General features: G+C 54.1%; 2 protein-coding genes across 8 annotated transcripts; both read left to right on the forward strand.

Annotated features, from left to right (window-relative positions):
* The first annotated feature begins 2575 nt into the window (after positions 1-2575).
* Lman1l (lectin, mannose binding 1 like) lies at positions 2576-13646 on the forward strand. Of its 6 annotated transcripts, XM_063243337.1 has the most exons (14): positions 2576-2765; positions 2999-3078; positions 4259-4413; positions 4489-4596; positions 4682-4740; positions 5874-5973; positions 6289-6409; positions 7522-7577; positions 8001-8133; positions 8300-8451; positions 10055-10122; positions 11140-11263; positions 11949-12076; positions 13363-13646. In XM_063243337.1, exons 1-14 carry the CDS (start codon positions 2707-2709, stop codon positions 13493-13495), a joined length of 1476 nt encoding a protein of 491 aa, XP_063099407.1. In that variant the 5' UTR covers positions 2576-2706; the 3' UTR covers positions 13496-13646. The 6 variants fall into 6 exon arrangements, with proteins under 6 accessions (XP_063099407.1, XP_063099409.1, XP_063099406.1 ...); XM_063243336.1 differs by lacking the exon at positions 2576-2765 and having other exon boundaries at positions 2807-3078; positions 13366-13646; XM_003463619.4 differs by lacking the exon at positions 2576-2765 and having other exon boundaries at positions 2814-3078.
* A 138-nt stretch (positions 13647-13784) lies between these two features.
* On the forward strand, positions 13785-19097 carry Cplx3 (complexin 3). Of its 2 annotated transcripts, XR_010045610.1 has the most exons (4): positions 13785-14590; positions 15647-15734; positions 17653-17939; positions 18969-19097. XR_010045610.1 is itself a non-coding variant. In XM_003463581.4 (3 exons), exons 1-3 carry the CDS (start codon positions 14103-14105, stop codon positions 17875-17877), a joined length of 801 nt encoding a protein of 266 aa, XP_003463629.2. In that variant the 5' UTR covers positions 13785-14102; the 3' UTR covers positions 17878-19097. The 2 variants fall into 2 exon arrangements, 1 of the variants encoding a protein (XP_003463629.2); XM_003463581.4 differs by having other exon boundaries at positions 17653-19097.
* Positions 19098-21006: the final 1909 nt, after the last annotated feature.

Consider the following 21006-nt stretch of genomic DNA (forward strand, 5'->3'; position numbering starts at 1 on the left):
GATGCTGCTGACCAGAGCTGAGGTGCACTTGCCTGGGTGTACAGGGCCCTAGGTTCAATTCCCAGCACCACCAGAAAGAGGACACTGAGATTTGAAATGGGGCTGGAAAGTGAAACCTGTGGCTGGGGGTAGCTTTTATCAAACCAATAGCTACAGGAGGCAGATGACAGGTTCCTCTTAGTCCTGGTAAGTGAGGTTGAAGAATGGTGTAAAGACACAGTGGGAGATAGATGGACTCTCAAGAGATGTCAGAGGTAAAATGAAGTCTGGTGTGTGCCACTGTGTTACCCTAGCATGTGTGAGGCTGAGGCAGGAGGATCTTAAGTTTGAGGGCAGCCTTAGTGATAGCCTGTCTCAAAAAGCCAACGGAGTAGGTATGATTGAAGTATAGATTGAGTACGGACTGAAGGAGAGGGAGAAGCCATAGCCACCCAGCCCTAAGTATAGATAGGTGGCCAGTGGATGCCGGAGGGTAGGCAGCAGGGGCTAGAGATTACTGAGAAGGCATGGAGCTGGAAGAACATTGAAGCTGCCTGGCATTCTTGGGTGAGTTGTGGGGCCCCAAAAGCTAGGGAGGGAACCTGGAGTGTGAGAGCAGGCAGACTGAGTGCACAGCTAGAGGCAAGGGTGAGGTCACTGGAAGGCACAGAAATCGGCAGTGCGCAGGACTTCCTGGTGGAGGCACTCCCCTCCTAGAAGGCCAGTTGGAGGGGACCAGGCCCCATGCTGAGGGAGAGGCTGAGACCAAAGGGGGTTACAGTCTGTGCCCTACCCAGACTGTAAGCACCAGGAGGTCATTTTTATTTGTTTTTGCTTTTTATGGCACGGGGTATTGAAATCCATAATGAGCTGGGCTGGGGATTTAGCTCAGTGGCATAAGCACCTGCCTTGCAAGCACGTAGTTGTGAGTTCAATCCCTGGTTAAAAAAAGAAAAAATCCACAGTGAGCTACATCGCCAGCTTTTTTTTTTTATTTTATTTTTTGAAGCAAATTCTTGCTAAGTCATTAAGTTACCTACTGTGGGCTCAAACTGCCTCAGCCTTCCAGACCTCAGGAATTACAGGCAGGTGCCACATGCCAGCACGAAGGTCACCAAGGTCCTGGGTCTGGTAGGGACCTTTGAGAGGGCAGCAGCCAGAGACAAGGGGGCCAGAGGCAAGGGAACTACCCGAGGCCGAGGGCTGTATGAGTAATGGAGCCGTGATGGAAGGAGAGGAGGAGGATGTGAGAGGTGTGTAGGAGGACAGAGGCTTGGGCAAACCCGACCACCTAGGGGAAGGACATGACCTTTGGGTCACATCTAAGGGCTGAGAAGAGAACGGGCGGAAATGAAAGACAGTAGAGCCTTCTTTGAGGGAGGAGCTGGGACCGGAAAGGAACAGTCCAAACCCAGGGCAGGGCAGGGCAGGGCAGGGCAGGGCATGGGCGCTCTGGTCTATGGTGCTGACTCAGCAGGGCTAGCTTGACTCCAGCCAGACTCCAGTAAGTGTGGGCCCTTTATCAACTCTAGCCAGCTGGTCCAAGCTAGCCAGGGTCCAGGGGCCTCAGTGGCCTGTGTGGAGGAGTGGATCAGGGTCCTGCTGCAGCACGGGGGTCCCTCCCTGTACCCTATCCTTCCTTCCCCGCCACCATTCCCATTTCTGGCTACTGGCTCTTTAAACATGAGCACACATGGTCCCTCTCAGGACCCACTTGGGTGCAAGGGATCCAGTTGGTGCTACCTAGCCAGTGGCAGAAGCAACACGGGGCTCCAGTGGCTTCTCAGACACAGAGGACAGGCAGAGGTGGCGAAGTCCAGATAAAGGATGGAGAGAACGGTGTACTGAACCCGGCATCAGCAATTACCAACTCCAGGTCACCCTTCACTGCCTCTGCCCCTTGCTGTCCCCAGGCCCTGAAATACTGGAGCAAATCCCAGAAATTATCTGAATTTACCCATAAAGTATGGTTCTCCAAAAGATAAGACTTACACAACTATAGTACCACACTACTCCTAAAAAAAACTTCAAGATAAATTTGTTGTTGTTTTTGGGTCAGGGTCTTGTGATGTAGTTGAGGCTGGCCTTGAACTCATGTAACCCAGGCTGGCCTCAGACATGCAGACAATCTTCCTGCCTCAGCCTCACCAGCGCTGAGTCAGGCACCATGCCCACTGTGATAATTTCTTAATATAATCAAATATGCATTGTTCAAATTTCCCCAATTGGGGCTGACTTTAGCCCAGCGGTTCCTTCGACTCTTGCCTTCCTAACCATCTGGGTCGCTGGCTTTTATCATCCAGTGGTTAGAGACTCGCAGGTGCTCTCCAGTCCTTTTTTAAAAAAAAAATTCCCCAATTATTTGTTTCCAGTTGGTGGGTTAAAATTAGGCACCATGTGAGATCCATCCAGTGTATTTACTTGCTGTCACATAAGCCTGCCTCCCTTGTTCATGTGATTTACTGGTGAGAACACCAAGGTGCTGGGAAGGACGAGCTTGCTTTCGGGAAAGTAGAGAGAAGGAGGGGAGAGGCGAGGAGGAGAGAAAGGGGTGGAGGGCAGCAGAGTCGGGCCATTGCCTGGGACACAGAGGCAGGATGCGGAAGATCAGTCCCACCCCCGGCAGGGAGGAGCAGCCAGGCTCCGGCTGGTGGCCCTCCCTTGGCACCCCTGGGCACCAGCTGCAGGAGCCCAAGAGCAGAGGCAGCAATTCAGTAGGTGGGGAGGATGGGGCTTGAGACCAGCCTGGAGGAACAGGATGTCTGTACTGGGAGGAGGAGGTACAGGTCAGTGCCAAATCCCAGGTCCCCGTGGTGCCCAGCTCCTCCTGCCTGGCCCAAGCCCAGGACCCCTCCCTGGCCTCCCAGCTCTGATCACCCTGGCACCCGGATGTCAGTTCCTTCCGTTCTACCATGCCGGGGGCCCAAGGTCTCGATGTCCTGCTCTGTCTGCTCTTCCTCCTGCTCCTGGCCCCCCACAGCATTGAGGGAGGCTCCCCACCTCTTCCTCCTCAGCGCAGATTTGAGTACAAGCTCAGTTTCAAAAGCCCAAGGCTGGCGTGGCCAGGGGTTGGGATACCATTCTGGACTCATCATGGAGGTGAGGCCGGAGGAGGGGACTGGTGGGGAGGGGCTCTGCCAGGCTCAGGTTGGGCTAGGGAGGGGGTTTAGCACTCCATCAGGTCTTCCATTCCCCCCACCCTGTCTCAGTTTCTCTTCTCTGCCCTCTTCTGCCTCAGGACTCCTTTCTCCTCCTTTGCCTCCCTTAAACCTCCCTCTCCTCCTCTGCAGCTTGGACCTGTGAACACACACACACTTGCATGCATGTGGGATACGTGGTATACACCTGGGCATGGGGGAGCCGCAGAAAAGCTTCTAACCCTACAGGTCAGTTAGGGCTTTCCACATCAGACCCACAGGGATTCTGTCTTCTCACTTGATCTTCTCAGAAAGGGTGGTAACAACTTATTAGAGCCCTACAACCCAGAGGAGCCAACTCAGGAGTAGGCAAGAAGACAGGGGTTGTAGAGCAGGGCCTGGTACAAGTTCAGGAACATAACTTGTTTCCAAAATATATACAGGAAGGTCTGCCCAGCCATGGATTTCACTCAGCACCTCCTAGCAGGCAAAGAGAGAAAGCAGATCAGCTGATATGCTCATTGTCCACCCACTCCTCCTCTTTGGAGTCCTGGCACCATGATCCTGTAGGCCCAGTCTAAGTCCTTGGGCTGACTCAGCCTCCAGGAGCCTACAATCACAGTGAGGCCCCTGGCCTCCCACAGGGGCTGGACAGTGGACAGACCCACAGTCTCCTGCTCATCCCTGAACTTTCTGAGCAAACAGGCTGGATTAGCAGCCCCTGGGAAGATTCCAGGCTGGTGGATGGGGATAGGCTGAAGGGAGCCCTGATTCCTATCCCTCAGCTCCCACCAGGCTGGCCTGTTTCTTTCCCTTCTCCCCCCACCAATCACACAGCACCCCTTCCTGTCCTTCCCACTCCAGTACTGGGGATTGAACCTGGGACTTTTGCACTAATCTGCATCCCCAGCCCTTTTTACTTTTTGAGACAGGGCCTCACTAAGTCACTAAGTTGCCCAGGCTGGGTTTGAACCTGTAGTCCTGTCTCGGCGTCCCAGAGTGCTGAGATTACAGGTGTTCCTCAGCCCCTTATTTAGCAGTGTACCTTGGTGTGACCTCCCAGGCCTGGATATTGCTGATGAGACAGAGGGACAGGGCTTGAGGGTGGTAAGAGAACAAGATCTCAGCTGCCCTGTCCACAGATGCCATTCTAGGCCTGGAGGAGGTGCGGCTGGCACCATCCCTGAGGAACCGCAGCGGTGCTGTGTGGAGCAGAACCTTGGTCTCTTTCCCAGCCTGGGAGGTAGAGACACAGATGCGGGTGACCGGGCCAGGCCGCCGGGGCACTCAGGGCATGGTGAGTGGGCCCTGCTTAGGCCTGGGGCTCCAGCATTCTCAGCGACCACTGAGCTAAGGGGCGGGGCCCCTTCAGGTCGTGTGGTACACCCTGGATGGGAACCTTGTTGGCTCTGTTCCCCGGCGGCTGGCCTCGAGGGACGGTGTAGGGATCTTCTTCAACTCCTCAGCTGAGGACACGCGGGTGAGCAGAGTTCCCTCCCACCCCTGCCCTCCTCCTCCCACTTCCTCCCTGTTCCCTGGCTGAAGCTGATGTTACCTTCTTGCAGAACAGCCCTGCCATTCGTGTGCTGGCCAGTGATGGGCACAGTCCCCATAAGCAGCTTGGGTAAGGGCCTCTGGGGACCGACTCATGCAGCATCAGCCATACTTCGGCTGCCACCTCCTCACTGTCCTCCTGGCCTTCTGCCCACTGGCTGTCAGCCCAGCCCCCAGAGCCCTGTCTTCTCCTTTGGGGACAGCCCCAGTGGGTTCTCACAACCTGCTGAGAACACCGATCCTGGAGAAGTGAGGTCATTTGCTGAGATCACACAGCCATGGGCCGAGCTGGCGTCCGACCCCAGACTCGCCTGTAAAGGTCCCTGCCCCTGCCCTGCCAGCTTCTCCTTCCCTTCCTCCGGGTGACGTGGCCTCCCAGTGGCTGGACCAGTTTGTCAGGGCCTCTCAGCAAACAATCTCCTCTTGTAACAATTAGAATAATTGCACACCTTTGTGAAGCTGAGCTTTCTGTCCTTGGCCCAGGGCCAACGCCCTTGACACCACCATCTTGTGAACCCTCGTAACATGGTTATGAGCTACTTGCAATTATCCCTTTGTTTTAAAGACAGGACACCAGGGTTTGCAATTGCACGGTTCAGAGTACATGCCCTGGTCCCCTGTGCTGCCTCCTCTGTAGCGGAAGGTGGCAGTGACAGGTGCTTTGTGAGCTGCCCACCCCACCCACATGCCCAGAGAAACCTGGGGTGCAGGGCTATGCTCTGAACTCTCCAGAGCCTGCAGCACCACCCTGGATGACCACAGGCTAGTCATACCGTCCTGGGCTACTAGTGCCCAACCCATGCAGAAGGGAGAGGATGGAGGTGGCCTCCCCAGAATCATGGGGGCACTTGAAGTTTAAGAGAAAGAGAGAAGGAAGGGATAGCAGGCTGTGGTGGTGCGTTAGGGGTACAGAAGTCAGATTCCATGCTTGGCCCAGGCCTCTGTCTCTGATGACAGCCACAGGGAGGCCTCTGGGCCCTTTCTAAGTCAGAAAACACTTTGGCAGAAGTGTTTCCAGGCAGAAGGTGCTTTCCTGCCTCTATTTCTTCTGTGTAAGAGGCTAAACATAGGGACCTGTCCTGTGCTAGGTCACCTGGGGAAAGGAGGTGACACAGAGGCCAGGGCAGAGTAGCTTTTGAGACCCCACCCCAGGGCAAGGTGTGGGGTCCTCTGTGGCCTGGCTGGACTCTTAAATGCCCACAGGAATGGAGGCAGCCGGGTGCTGGGCTCCTGCCACTGGGACTTTCGGAATCGGCCATATCCATTCAGAGCACGGATCACCTACTGGCAACAGAGGCTGCGTGTGAGTCCTCCTGCTCCTGAGGTCTCTGTGAGCATTCAGATCATTGGCTCTGGGCTACAGAGATGCTGCCTGAGGGTGCCCTGCTCCAGCTGAAGTCTGGGAGATCACAAGGGGTCCCTGGAACACAGGGGTCCTCACATTCATGGGGTTACAAGCATATCCAGGGAGCACCCAGAATCCAGATATCACACAGCATGTGCCCAGGAGGCTCACATGAGCCCAGGATGCAGGTCACCTCCATGTCACTCTAGTCCCAAGCCCTGTCTGCCCTCCTTCCAGGGGCCGGAGCCAGTGCCTTCCCTTTGTGTCCTTTAGGTATCACTGAGCAGTGGTTTCACCCCTAATGACCCGGAAGACATCTGTATTGATGTGGGACCTCTGCTTTTGACCCCTGGAGGTTACTTCGGGGTCTCAGCAGCCACTGGCGCCCTGGCAGGTGAGGCCGCAGGATAGGTGAGAACAGAGGGGCTGTGTCTGTGACCTGGCTTCAGCAGACCTTTGCAGGCCCTGGGTGGGGCAATCACTTCCTCACCAAGTGACCTGGGCCAGTCACCAGCCTTTCAGTGGTCTCTGTCACCAGCAGGAAGGTTACTGCAGGTCTCACAAGGGACAAAGTGTTTTCATCCTAATGGTCCCTGTAAGTGCCCCTTGCTAGACACTGGGGCAGGTGAAAGGGGCACCGCACAAGGGACATTTAGGACACAGAGCAAAGGGAAGTGGTGTATGCAGAGCCCATGGCAAATGCTCCTCCTAGGAAGTAGGAAACTTTAAACATCAGGACTTTGGTCTGCAGTCTCTGGGCACTGGGGAGCCATGGAAGGAGTTGTTTTTTTTTTTTTTTTTTCCATTTCTTTTCTTTCTTTCCCCCTAACCCATTGAAACTAGAGCCTTCACACTGAGCTATGTCCCTTTTAAATAATTTTTCTTATTTTGAGTCTAAATCACCAAGCTGCTCAGGCTGGGTTCAAACTTGGGACTCTCCTGTCTCAAGAAAGACCTCTCTTCTCTTCCCTCCCCTCTCTTCCCTTCCCCTTCTCTCTTCTCCTTTCTCTCCTTCCTCTCTCTCCTCTTCCCACCCCCTTTCTTTCTCTCCAGAGTCTCACTATGTAATGCAGGCTGCCTTGAACTCACAGAAATCGTCCTGCCTCAGCCTCCTAAGTGCTGAGATTATAAATTTGCACCACCATTCCCAGCTCTAAGGTTTCTGAGGAGGATAGCAATGTGGTCAGAGCCATTCTGTGGAAGTAGCCAATGTGCGTTGGTGCTTCCTGGAGTAGCTGTGCACTGGGGAGCTGCGGTGTCCCTTGGTCTGGTGCCATGGCTCCAGACCACTATGTCCTTTCCCACTTGCCTGGGGCCACCTCTGGTTAAAGGTGTTTTCAACCCTCAGAGCCACACAGCTGCTTGTCTGTCCCCAGACCCTCCTAGGACATGAGCAAGATGAAGGTCGAAGAGATGCCCAAGTCACCCTGAACCTAGGGATAAGGGCTGAGTGGCTGGGGTGCTAGGCATGAGGATATAACCTTCCCCTCCCCAAACCTCTTCCAGATAACCATGATGTCCTGTCCTTCTTGACCTTCAGTCTGAGCGAGCCTGGTCCAGAGGTGATGCCAGCTGGGTCTCCTATTCCCAGACACCCCACAGCCCCTGTCATGGCACCCTTAGCCCCCTTTCTTTTGTGTGATGCAGTGCTGGGGGCCAGGCTCTGCCCTCTGGCCTCCTAGGCTGACAGGGCTGGGCTGTGACAGGACAACACACAGTGACCAGCACTGGTAGTCAACAGATGCAAGGGGAGGTGGGGCACAGAGAAAAGGTCAAAAACAACCTGGGAACCAGGACACTTCCTGGATGAGGTGACACTGAAGAAGGTTGGGGCCATAGCGGGGTGGCGGCAGTAATGGGAGGCTGGAAACCTCAGGTTGGTGATCAAGCAAAGGGCTCTTCCCTAGCAAGGAGGAGGCTTGGTCAGGGAGCGGGGCCCCTGAGGGAGACTCCCCACTTCTGGGCCTCCCATCTCCTTCCTGCAGGTTCCCCCTAGGCCTTTCCTGGAAACAGAGCAGCTCCGCCTGGCCAGGCTGCTGGAAGGGCTGCAGGCAAGGTTGGGCCTGAGCACCAGGAAGAACACATATCCACAACCAAATGCCAGAGCCCAAGAAGGAGGTAGTGGCCCAGGGCAGGGGCATCACAAGACCTCTGTCCTTAGAAGCAGGAGTCTTTTAACCCAGGGGAGATGGTAGCTACCAGAACCTGGGCTCAGATCTGTCCTGTCCCTACCTCATCACCTGTTGCCCACTACAGCCCATCCCAGCTCTGTCCTGCTCTCCAGGGGAAAGGCTCTTCGACCTGCAGGAGACGCTGAGCAGACACAGCCACATCCTGCAGGCCATCTGGGGTCTCTCTGAGCACCTAGCCCAGGTCAAGAAGCAATGGAAGCAGCAGCTGAGGTCCCCAGGCTGGGTCAGAACTGAGGTGGGATGGGTGAGTGGCCCATGGGCATCCACAGCTACCTCTACAGGCTTCAAAGCATAGCGAGTACCAGGTGTGATGGCACACACCTGGAATTCGGGCACTCATGAGGCTGAGGCAAGAGGATCGCCGTTAGCTCCATGCCAGCCTGAGCTATTAGTGAGACCCTGTCTCAAAAAACAACAAAAAACCAAACAAACCAGCCAAAAAACAAAAGAGCAGCAAGTGACAGAGCCAGGCGCAGGTCTCCCCAAAGGTGTGGCGGGCAGATGCGGGGGGGAGTGGAAAGTTGAAAATCACAGGGTGGGGTAGCACAGCCTGCAGGAGGGAGGGCATCTCTGGATAAGTAAATGCCCACCCCGTGGTGCAGGGAAGAGTCAATGCCAGATACTTGGATCAGGACCACAGACAAATGACAGAAATAGACTTGGTACCAATTTGCATGTGGCTGCACATGTGATTTGCATATGGCTTGCTTACTGCTTGGCTGCACAAATCCTCATTTCATCTCCACTGTCACCCTGGCTCCTCCCTTGAGAGCCATGCCCTGGGCATGCCCTGCCTGGGGACCCGAAAGCTAAACCCGCCAGACAAAGCATTTGGCCAGGAAGAGGTCAGCAACTCCTGCAGGCTTTGCTGGGTTCTGACAGCTGAGGCTTTAATCTTATGTTCTTAAGCCAGGGCAGCTTAGGAAGGGTCCCACCCACCAGGCCCAGTCCTCTTGGTCCTACCTCCAGGCCCAGGTCCCCTTCCTGCCAGGCCCCATCTCTCCAAAAGGACAGCTACTTTTCCAGGCCACTTGACATGGCAGAGACTCAAAACTGGGGGTATTAACAAGTCCTGGCCTGCTGTTTGGCTCACATCTTGGGAGATGGGGACAGAGAGGACTGGGATGGGAGGGATTAGAAGCAGAAGGATTCTGAGAAATCCAGGAGTGACAGGGATGGGAGGGAGAGGGAGAGGGGATAGGACTTCAGAGCCTAGATGGAGAGAGGTGAGGGAAACTCATTGTGTCCAAAATGAAGAGGGCAAAACTGGCAGAGTGGCAATAATCTTACCACTCAGGGGATAGGAAGTGGTTGAGGCAGGAGGATTTCTGCGAGTTCTGAGCCAGCCTGGGCTACATAGTGAGTTCAAGCCCAGCCCAGACTACACAGCACAACTCTGTATAAGAAAACCAAAAAATTCGGGCTGGGGATTTAGCTCAGCGGCATAAGCGCCTGCCTTGCAAGCAGGCAGTCGTGAGTTCGATCACTGGTACCGATAAAAACAAAAAAAGACAAAAAAAAAAAAAAAAAAAAAAAAGAAAGAAAACCAAAAAATAGAAGTGGGGCATGGTGGCACACTCCTGTAATCCCAGCACTCGGGAAGCTGAGGCAGGTGGATTGTTGCAAGTTCAAGACCAGCCTGGGCTACAAAGAGAGCCCAAGGTCAGCCTGAACTGCATGTGAGACCCTGTCTCAAAAAGACAAAAATAAATAAATAAATAAATAAAATGAAGGGGGCCCTGGTGCTTTGGTAAAGCCCCTAGAAGGAGGAGGGCTGCAGTATCCCTAAGGAATGTGACCCTGAGAAGGTGAATCCTGGACCAGAAGCTGTCCTCTCCACCCTGCAGGACTCGGCCAAAGTCAGTACCTTGCTTTGTGGACAGCAAACTCTGCTTCAGGGCCTGCAAGACATGAGGTAAGGGGTGAGAGAGGGAAGAGAAGCCCTCCACACCCACCAACATACCTCTCTGCCTGAAGGGGGTTCATGGTCCTGCAGTTCTTTCTTTCATGGCTTCCCAAACGTTCACCAGGCACAGAGCTTGGCAAGGAGACAAGCTAGAGGTTGCAGTGGCTGAGGTGACCTGAATTTAACTGAATTGAGTTTAAAGTTTTGAAAGTCCTACTTTGAAAGCACTCTCATTGAGCATGGTAGTGCACACCTGAATCCCAGCACTCGACAGGCTGAAGCAGGAGAATCATCCTGAGTTTGAGCCATCCTGAACTATGTAGTGAGTTTAAGGCCAGCCTGAACTGCATAGTAAAATCAATTTAAAAATAAATTTTTCTGTGGTGGCATGTACATGCACCAACTTCCCATGCTAAATGGAATCATTATGTACTACAAACATGTACTAATAAAAATAGAAATAGAAATGTAAAAAGGAAAAGACCATTGTGTGACAGGGGACGTTCCTCCCAGGCAGAAATAGTAAATCTGAGCTTGCCTTTGGAGACAGCTCTCAGAAACAGCCTGTGTTTGAAAGAGATTTTAGAGGGACACAGCCTAGACCAGGCCAGCTGGAGAAGGAAGCCCTGAGCTCCCTTTGCCCTCTGCCATGATGGAGCCTGCAGGCCCAGGAGCTACCTGTGGAGCTCTGGGCGGGGAGATCCCTGGGTACACAATGCCCACTCTCCACATCTAGGAGGCTGGGATGGCAAAGGGGAGCAGGACAAGGAGCGAAGCCAAATACCCTGAGGCCTGGGGGGTCAAAGGCAGAGAGTCCAGGGAGACAGTGGTTGAGCCAGATAGCTTGAAGGGGATCTTTGTCCAGGTTAAACCTGTCTTAGGGCCCAGAGAGAAGTTCTGGGACCAAGACCAACCTCTAAAAGAATGGTGCCTGTTCTCTATTTGTGCCGTACCCTAGGGATCATGGGAAATGACCTGGGTGCAACCGGAAGGTAAATGAGTGACCTCCCTATTTCCACCTGGCAGGGATGTTGCTGCTCGCATGGCCTTGGAAGCCCAGGTTGCCTCTCTGCCTGTGGGCACCAAGCATCACTTCTTGGAGCTGGACCGGATCCTGGGTCTCCTGCACAAGGACCTTCAGGGCACACAGGTGACAGTGAAAGGAGGAGGGCGCGGGGTCCCCTCCCTGAGGTCTGGACTCCACTACCCTCTTCCATCACTTCTGCCCCGGGTGCCCACTGCCTTTTCCTCCCTCCCAGGACCTGAGCAGGCACACCTGGGTGGATACCTATGTCTGTGTGTACACTTGGGTGTTCAAGGACATGAGTCCCACCTTTCTGCCGTCTCTCTCTGGGAAGTAGCACAGACACAGCAGCAGTAGGGTCCTGGAACCTGTTCAGAGTCCACCCCCTCAGTGACTGCAAGGAAATGGGTGGCTTTGCCCAAGGTCATTCAGCATTCAGCAGTCGAGCTGCTCTGCCCTTGTGCCACCTGTTCCTTCTTGCTCTTTCCCTTGCCCTCATTTTGTGTCTGTCTCTATCTCTGTCTCTCTGTCTCTGTCTCTCTCTGTCTCTCTCCCCTTCTCTCTCTCTCTCTCCCTCATCACTTAAGTCACTGGTCCCTGATGCTCCCAGACTCCAGGTCTTCCCAGTTTTTCCCACAGATGCAGCCACTGAGTCCTAGGTCGGGAGACAACTCTGTACACCACTCTTCTCCAGACAGCGGCCACCATAGCTCAGGCCTGGGGAGACACATGAGGCCAAGCATAGCACAGATTCAAGCGCCCCTCCTTCCTGGGTTGCAAGGCGAGTCAGGATCCCCCTCTCCCCTTCCAGAAAGTAGCAGCCAAAGGCCCCCAGAACCCTGGCTGGCGCCCAGGGACTCCCACATGCCTGCGGCCTGGCATCTTCCTGCTCTTCCTCCTCATCCAGACTGCAGGCTTCTTCTACTATGTGAACTTCAGGTAGGTCCCTGTGAGCCCAGGTAGTCCCACATGGCCCAGCAGGGCGCAGCTCTGGGCTGTCACTGTTCAGATTAATTGTAAGCAGCAGAACACAGGCTGAGACCCTTTCCTCCCCTGCCCATCTGGTCCTCCCTCCCAGAGCCCTCCACAGTGAGCAGGTGGCTAGGAACTGACAGTGTACCCCATGTCCAGTACTGATGGCCAAAGCTCAGGGACTATGAGAGCACAGGGACTATGAGAGCACAGGAGAAAGCACATGGAGAGATAGGGAATCAATCTGGACATAAGGGAAGGACATTTGAGATGGGTCCTCAAGGTAAACAGGAGTTTTCCCACCCGCCAAGATAGGTAAAGGCCTCACTGGATGAGAAAAGGCACGGGAACATGAAGAAAAGCATAATATTTTGGAAAAATGGTAACAGTATTGTTGGAGACAGAGTAGGATCAGTTTGTGACATTAGGCAAACACAATACAAAAAGTTGGAGGGAAGCCAAGCATGGTGGCACACATCTGTAATCTCAGCACTCTGGGAGGCTGAGGCAAAAGGATCAGAAGTTTGAGCCCTGTCTGAGCGTTTTTAGCAATTTAGTAAGACCCTCTCTCTCTCTTAAAAAAAAAAAAAAAAAAAAAAAAAAAAAAAAAACAGAAAAAGAAAAGAAAAAAATTGCTTTTAAGGGCTGGGGATGTAGCTGACTGCAAATGGCCTGGGTCCAATCTCTAGGACTGTCCCCCTCACCACCAAATGGGGAGGAAGTGGAAGGTCACTCTTTCTTGGTGGGTGGTGAGTGGCTGCTAAATGAATGTACGTCTATAGACATACACACACTAAAAGTCTCAGAAATTCCTCCTTGCTGGGAGAATTTCAAAATGAGAAGAATCTAAGTGGGCTGGGATGGTCCTGGAGGAAAAGTGAAGGGTGATGAGCCTTAAAAGGCCTAAAGTGGAAATGAGGACCCAGGGGTGCAGTTCTTGGACTGAGGCATCTAATCTGACCTTAAATGCCAAAAGGAAATGTGAACCTTGAGTGGCATGGAAAGAGAACCAAAACGACCCTGGCGAAGGGGAGGCTCTGGGTCAATGAGTGGAGGTAAACAGGTTTCAAGGGGCCAGGCAGAGCCTGTAATCCCAGGACATGGGAGACTGAGGCAGGGGAATCACAAGTTCGAGGCCAGCCTGGGCTGCTAGGAAGTTCAAGTCTAGCCTGAATTACATAGTGAGACCCAGTCTCAGCAAAACAAATTCCCAGAAGGGAGAGATCCAAGTAACTTTCCTCTCTCCCTGGCAGCAGGCAGAAGCTGGACAAGAAACTTCAGGAAAGCTGGTCCCTGGGGAGCCTCTCCCTGGGTCCTGCACCAGACGTCCCCAGTACACTGGGGGCCCTGAGGAGGCAGCCCTTCTCCTGCAGTGCGCATGTCTGACCCACATCCAAATCACTTTTCATGGGGAAGCAAGTGGCACCTGGGGTATGGACAGCCTGGGCTGAGCCCTCTTCCGCTTGGGTGCCCAGCTATGCCCCACACCTGACATTTTCAAGCCCCACCTTATTAAAGGCGACTTCTCTGTCCCCAAGCTTTGCCGTGTTCATTTACCTTCCAGCTCCTCCTAACCTCTGCAGCTTTCTGGGTAGGGAATGGCTGGGTGGGCTCCACGCTGCAGGGAGGCCGAGGTCTTTCTTAACAGGAAGAACACACACCACCAGCCCTGAGGAGAGGGGGTCAAGCTGCCAGTAGCTCTGTTCCTAGACTCACCCAGCACAAGGAGTGGTGTTTCAAAGGGTCCCTCCTGCCTCAGCCAATCGCCAAACCATTCTCCCCCTCTTCGGAGCCCTAGGGACAGCAGGACAGGCGTGTGACAGAGGAACTCCAGAAGCAACTCCTGAGCCACAACGGATTCCTGCTCGTGTTCCCCGCTGCCTCCCTTTACGCTGTGCAGCTGCTGGGGTCAGCATGGAGGAGGGGAGGGGACTGGAATGAGTTTCTGCCTTTCGCTGCTGTCCCCATCACGCACCTGGAATCCAGGTTATGAATGGTGCGGAGGGAATGGAGGAGGAGAGGAAGGCAGGGTCCCCCCGGGAGCGACCCCACCACCGCAGCCCCTAATCCGCCGCCAGCGGGGCCGAAAGCTCAGCGCGGGGAACCGAAGCACGTGGCGAGCGCGGCCGCACGTGGTCCCGCCGTTTCAGCCCCGTGCGCGCCCCTTGCCTGCGGGGGAGGGGCTGCGGGGCGGGGCGGGGCCGGGAGAATGGGGCGGGGCTCTAGGGAGCTGTCCGCGATCCCAGTGCTGAAGTCGGTGCGGACGTGCATCGCCCGCGCGGACGCCCGACGCCTGTTGTCTCTGCCGGCTGAGACCATGGCGTTCATGGTGAAGACCATGGTGGGTGGCCAGCTGAAGAACCTCACTGGGAGCCTGGGAGGCGGCGAGGACAAGGGAGATGGGGACAAATCGGCCGCCGAGGCGCAGGGCATGAGCCGAGAGGAGTACGAGGAGTATCAGAAGCAACTGGTGGAAGAGAAGTGAGTGGGATACCTGGCCCCAATGATCCCCCGCAAACACACACACACAGATATTCGCAGCCGCCGGGCCACCCATGGGCCAGCTTGCAGCACAAGACCCTTTCTCTTCCTCCCTGAACTTGCCAAAAGGCTGGGGAGAGGGTGTCCTCCAGCTGCTCCCTGCCAGGGAACACACCCAGGACCCTGTTCCAGCTACCTGTGACCCTGAGGGAGTGGGGAAGGAAGACCTGTGCCTGGGATGGGGAGGCGAGTGCACGTGCATCTCTGATGAAACAGGTAATCCCTTAATCCGATCTGGCCCGAGCCTTCTGACAAGGGCTCTTCTGAGCCTTGGGCTCTGAGAAAAGAGCTGCTCAGAAGGGGCTCAGAGGTGCAGAAATGGGTCCTGAGATGCAGGCACTCTTGCAAAAAATGAACCCATTGCATTCCTGCAGTTCTGGGACAGAGCAGAGCTGGGATGGAGTTAGGAACTGGACTCTGGGTACATGTCCTGGCTTGGCTTCTTATTAACTGGGTTACTTCAGGCAAGTTACTTAGCCTTCTTGTGCCACCCTTCCTCTTCTGGAAATGGACTGGTTAATCGTACTACATGACTTAAATATTTATAAAGATAAAATGACTTCATGTGTGTAAACCATTTAGTGCAGTGGCTGGCATGAGGAAATCATCATTAAACATTAGTTATGGTTATTTCACTTAGTTGTGGCAGTTTTGTGAGTTGCAAGTTCTCATCCCCACCTTCCAGAAGATGAAGGTAAGTGGCTTACACAGTAGTAATGGAGCCCTGATGGGAGACTGAGTCTGCTCTGAATACTCTCCACCATGGGACACAGTTGTCAGGGAGGGAAAGGCACATGGTAAAGCTCTACAACAGAGCTGTGGCAATGGGGCACTGTGCTGGAGTCAGGGAGCACACTCACCTAGCAGGCCAGGTTCAAGCATCCTAACTTCCCACTGGCCATCAAGTGGGACCAACGCCACCTGCTGCCACACCCTGAGACCCCTCCCTCACAGCCCCCTCAGCCCTTGCGGTGACATCACCCCATCCCTCCACAGGATGGAGCGGGATGCGCAGTTCACGCAGAGAAAAGCGGAGCGGGCCACGCTGCGGAGTCATTTCCGAGACAAATACCGACTGCCCAAGGTACACAGGGCTTCAAGGCAAAGCTGGGACCCTGAGGTCCTTCAGCCAGGGGGTGTTGCCACTCTCAGCCCATAAACCTCATGATGTGCTCAGTTAGATGTTTTCGTTTCTTTTTTTTTTCTTTTCTTTTTTTTTTTTTTTTTTTTTGTCTTTTTTGTTTTTATCGGTACCAGGGATCGAACTCACGACTGCCTGCTTGCAAGGCAGGCGCTTATGCTGCTGAGCTAAATCCCCAGCCCAATGTTTTCGTTTCTTGTTCCTTTTTCCACTCATTTGTTCGTGAGCTGCTGGGTTAACCAGCTCCCTTCAAGCCAGGCCTTGATGCTGAGGGAAAGCCCCAGTTCTCTGGAGACTCGGGTTTGTGTTTCTGGTGTCAGTCCAGGTCCCTTCTCCTCTCCAACCCCACCTCCCAAAGCTCGATCAGGCCCAGCCCACGAAGGCTCAGAAGAGGCAGAAAGTGGATTTTTTTCCTGGGACTTCTGAACACACAGGGTGAAGTGGAGGACAGAAGGCAGGTGATGTGTGTGTGCCAGATGTGTGAACATCTTTGCCTTCACAGTCTCACCCAAACCCCCAGTAATACTGCCAAGCAGCTGTCACCCACATATGGGTGAGGAAACTGAGGCTCAGAGACAAGAAAGGACTTGGCTAAGGTCGTGCAACCAAGCAGAGGTGAAGTTTGAGCCTGTTCCCCAGGCACCCGGGCACCTGAAGAGAACAAAGGTGCCCTCACTGGCCAGGCAGCCCAGGAGCTCTCAGAGGCTGTCATCCCCTAATCTGCCCCAGGTAGTGCAGCACATAAGCATATGAGTGTGTTCATATGCCTAGGGAGGAAACTGAGGCAAAAACCACTCCAAAAATATTACCTTCATTTGCCCAGAATTGTGCTAGGCTCTGCAGGGACAAAGAAGTAAAGTGCTATCAGCACTCCTGACCTTGATCTTCACTTGAACTGAAAGATCAAATACAGGGATATCACATGCACTCATGCAACAAATGCTTACTGAGGCCCTGCTGCCTCTGGCTCCCCACAGGGCACTGGTCTTTTGAAAGTTTCTCAAAGGGACAAACTGGTCTGGAAAGCCTGACTTATGTTAGCCCATCTGAGAGTAAATGGAGTCATTCATCAAATGCTGGCACTGAGCATAGAAGAGATATGACACAGTCAAGTATGGTGGTGTACACTTGCCATCCCAGCATCCAGTATTCTGCAAGGCTGAAGCAGGAGGATCACAAGTTTGGGCCCAGACTGGACAACTTAGCAATTTAGTGAGAATTTATCTTAAAATTAGCAATATAAAAAAGGGCTGAAGTAGCACAGCGCAAAGGCCCTGGGTTCAAGTCCTAGTACAGGGTGACACAGAGAGAGAGATGACACAATTGTGCCTGCCATCAGGGAACTGAGGCAAGGACTTGGATTTAGCTAAGTAGGATACAAGGAAGAAAGTCCCAGCTCCTCCGAGAGGGACCCCAAAATGCACTGGCTATCAGTTGATGCCATACAGAACATGGACATTGACATCAGGGACATAGGTTTGAATCCAGCTCCTCCCCTTCCTGGTTGTGTGAGGCAGGCAATTTACTTCTTTAAGTGATCTGAACCTTTGTTTCCTTATTTGTAATGTGGAGACAAAAGTAGCTACCTCCTAACGCTTTTCTAGCTTGACATCAGCCATGCACAGGGTGGTTAAATGATACTCATCACTGTTGCTGGCTGTGTCCTTCAGTGTGGTTAACTGTAGTCACCTAAGACCTAGCTGATGGTGACAGTTGTGATTTCCTGCAATCCTGTTCCCTTTTTACTCACCATGCAGTGGCAAAGCGTGAGGTCTCCATGTCCTAGGGTGTGGGAACGCGGGGGCCTGACACCCAGGCCAGGCTCCTTCCCTGCCCCTCAGCCCACACCTCTTCCTTTCAGAATGAGACAGACGAGAGTCAGATCCAGATGGCAGGGGGGGACGTGGAGCTGCCCCGGGAGCTGGCCAAGATGATCGAGGAGGACACAGAGGAGGAGGAGGAGAAGGCTTCGGTGCTTGGGCAACTGGCCAGCCTCCCTGGCTTGGATATCGGCTCCCTCAAGGACAAGGCCCAGACTACACTGGGAGAGCTCAAGCAATCTGCTGAGAAGTGCTACATCATGTGACTGTGTCCCCTGGGGTGGCTGCAGGGACAGCCAGAGGGCTGGGCTTCCATGAGGGCCAAAAGGTACTTGTACCCCACTGGAGCTCTGCTCCTTGCCCCAGCTTGGCTTCTGACCCTTCTTGCTTGTACCCATTCCTCATCCTAGCCCGTAAGACCCTCCCCGGCAATCAGCCCAGGAGACCTCCAAGCCTGTAGAAAAGAGCTGGTCCTCTCTGGGTGTGCCCCAACTTCCTGAACACAGATGCAGTTACAGAGGGACATGAAACCCCTGGCACACACAGAGACATCCTCTGTGTACCCAGCCTTTTTGGTCAATAGCCCCAGATGCTGCCAGAGGGGACCCTGGGCAGCACCCTCAGCACACAGGAGGCTACATCCCAGTCTCTACCTTTATTGTTCTTGAAGCCTGCTCTTTCTGGCCTCATCTCTTCATCTGTAAAATGGGAAAAGACCCTGTAATGTCTAAGATTCTGGCATGGCACCCTGCCATGTGGAGCATGGCAATGGCTGCTCCACAGCTATAGCAGCTGCCACCCAGGCTCTGAAGTGGAGCAATGGTGAGAGGGGCAGAGTGCCAAGGATGGGGCTGGCACTGAGCAGCAGCCTAGGCAGCTCCAGGCCTCTCTGGGCCCAGGGCCCAGCCAATTTCTGTTCTGTCCCTGTAGAACTCTTTCTCTGTGTGGATTCCATAGCTGGAATCTCCTCTCCCACCTCAGTGAAAAATAAAAATTCCAGATGACATAGCCATCTTCCCCCTGCTTCCTGACCTTAACTCTGGGAGCTCACATCCCCAGACTCTACCCTTGGAAGGGTGACCTCTTCCTCCTCACCTACAGCTTCAAAGGAGGGAGGGGCATCAGTGCCAGGGGACATTGGTGCCAGCCCCTATAGGAAGTTCAGGCTCTCCTCTTTTAGAACCTTGGGTAAGGGAGCAGAAGGTCTAGCCTGGGACTGGGTGAACTAAGATGGACTCAGCCACTGGGACAGATATGGCACCCAGCTGGATGGGGTTGTATATGACAAGATGGGACGTGGGAGTGTTGCCTAAGACCACAGCAGACTCCAGCCCTTTTGTCTGTACCCATCCTCAAGATGCAATGGATAAACAGATGGAACCAGAAGACAAAGGGACTGCACCTCAGCCCAGCAGTACTGTGTGGTTTCCTCCAGGTCCTTTCCCTATCCGAGCCTGCCCAGAATAACAATGATAAATGTTTCACAGGGTGCCTATGTGTTTCTTTCCTACTGATCATGATGGGATTGGGACCTACAGCCTCTTACATGCTGATCAGGCACTTTGCCACCCACTGAGCCACACCTCTGACCCCAAAAGGTGACCATCTGTATGTACTATCCTTGGCATGTGACAGACCATATCAATTGACAGTAACATGTTTTTAAAACAAAGTGAGAGGGAGGAGAAGTGCAAAGACCATGTGATGCTGCATCTGACTGTGACTGGCTGATACTCAGCCTGAGGTGGCCCCAGGAAGCCTGGTGTGAAGCAGGAAGCTGGTCCTATCACTACGCCTGGTGCCCACTGAGGAGTTTGTAGACACAAACTCATGCAGTGAAGCATGAGTTGAGACATTTTTTTAAAAATGCAAAAGTAAAGAGCTCAAGTGTCACCCTGTGCCCCTGTAGGGCTGGGCCACAGCAGAGGTGTGTGGTGGGGTAGGGATTGGGTTCCCTGGGCAGGAATCCCAAGGCAGGCTGGGGGAAGGTCAGTGCAGGCTGCCTAGTGCCCTCAGCCTGGGGACTGGACTGACAGAGGTTGAACGGGGCCTCTGGGAGCCACCAAGATGGACCAGTGGGAGCAGGCCGGTTCAAGGGCACAGTGTCCGCAAGACTCCTTGGGAATGAGAACATGGGCCTCAAAACTGCGCAGGGGCTGAAAGACAGCAAGCAGGAGCTGGAGGTCCAGGGCTGTCACCACCTGCACCCCCACCTCACCCCCACTTTGCTATCCTGAGATCCTCGGCAGGGCCCTGCACCAGGGACAACCCCCTCCTGACCTTCCAAAGCTGGAGGAGGCTCAGCCACGCGTAGCAACAGGACCCGCGTCAGTGCTGCACCCTCTGGGGCCCTCTGCCTAATAGGATCCGACAGCCCCTGCCTGCTTCGCGCTATGCTGGGTCCAAAGCAGGGCAGAGTGGCAGGCAGCGGCGGCAGGGGGGGTACTCACTGAGCCCTGTCAGAGAAGGGCTGTTGGGTGCCTGGGGTCAGGAAAGGGGGTGCTGGGTCTCCGAGATGATTCCTTCAAAGATAGGGACACCTGAGAGGCCCCGACCTATCTACAGTGACCCTGGCATGGGGTCAGAGAGGCTCTAGGGTGGAAGGAGCCAGTTTTCTGGCTCATACTGAGGTGAGTAAGGAGGGCAGGCTGAGGGGACCCTCACCCTGCCTGCTGTGGTCCCTTTTATTTCTCTGCCAGCCCTGTTGTGTCCCTCTCATTCCTGAATTGGTATCCTCCCGCACCTGCCCTGCTCCAGGCCCTCTGGCTCTGGTGGTGGTTGTCCTGCTCTCCATTTTGTTCCATTCTACTCTTATTTTAGAGCATCGTGTGCTTCCTAAATGCCTACCCAATTGGTGTGATGCGAAGGCCACAAAGAAACCCACTTGTCACCCAGGCTCCCCTTTCCACAGTGCCTAGAACCTACCACAAGGCCCCCATGGACCAGAGCCCAGGGATCTGGGCCTTTCTCTTCCACACTTCTGTTCTCTTCCCCTTTTCTTTTCCTTTTTTCCCTTGCAGATGGTCTGAGAAAACAGGAAATGTCACAGGTGCTCTTCCATTCCCAGGGAATGAGAGGAAACCAAGATGGCCACCTATCCATCTCCCCTGTACACCATTGGGGCTCCAGTTCTACTCTAACTGACCTCAGGAAGATCAGTGACACCTGACCCTATCTGCAGAGTCTCTAGTCCCCCTCCTGCTTCCTCCATCCAGACAGCTCAAGCCAGCAAGCCAGGTCTCAGCAGCAAGAGGGTGACATTCTGAGGCCATCTGGTCCCGGGGGAGTTGGGGAGGGCGACCAAGGCTGGGGGTGCACAGATCTCTCTTTCCCAATAGCCAGATGGTCCCTCTGCAGACACCAGAGGCCCTGGGCAGGCGTTGGGGACATCTGGG

This window comes from Cavia porcellus, unplaced genomic scaffold, assembly GCF_034190915.1.
Source record: "Cavia porcellus strain 051 isolate PalLab524CR breed Dunkin Hartley unplaced genomic scaffold, mCavPor4.1 scaffold_38, whole genome shotgun sequence".
Classification (NCBI taxonomy): Eukaryota; Metazoa; Chordata; class Mammalia; order Rodentia; family Caviidae; genus Cavia; species Cavia porcellus.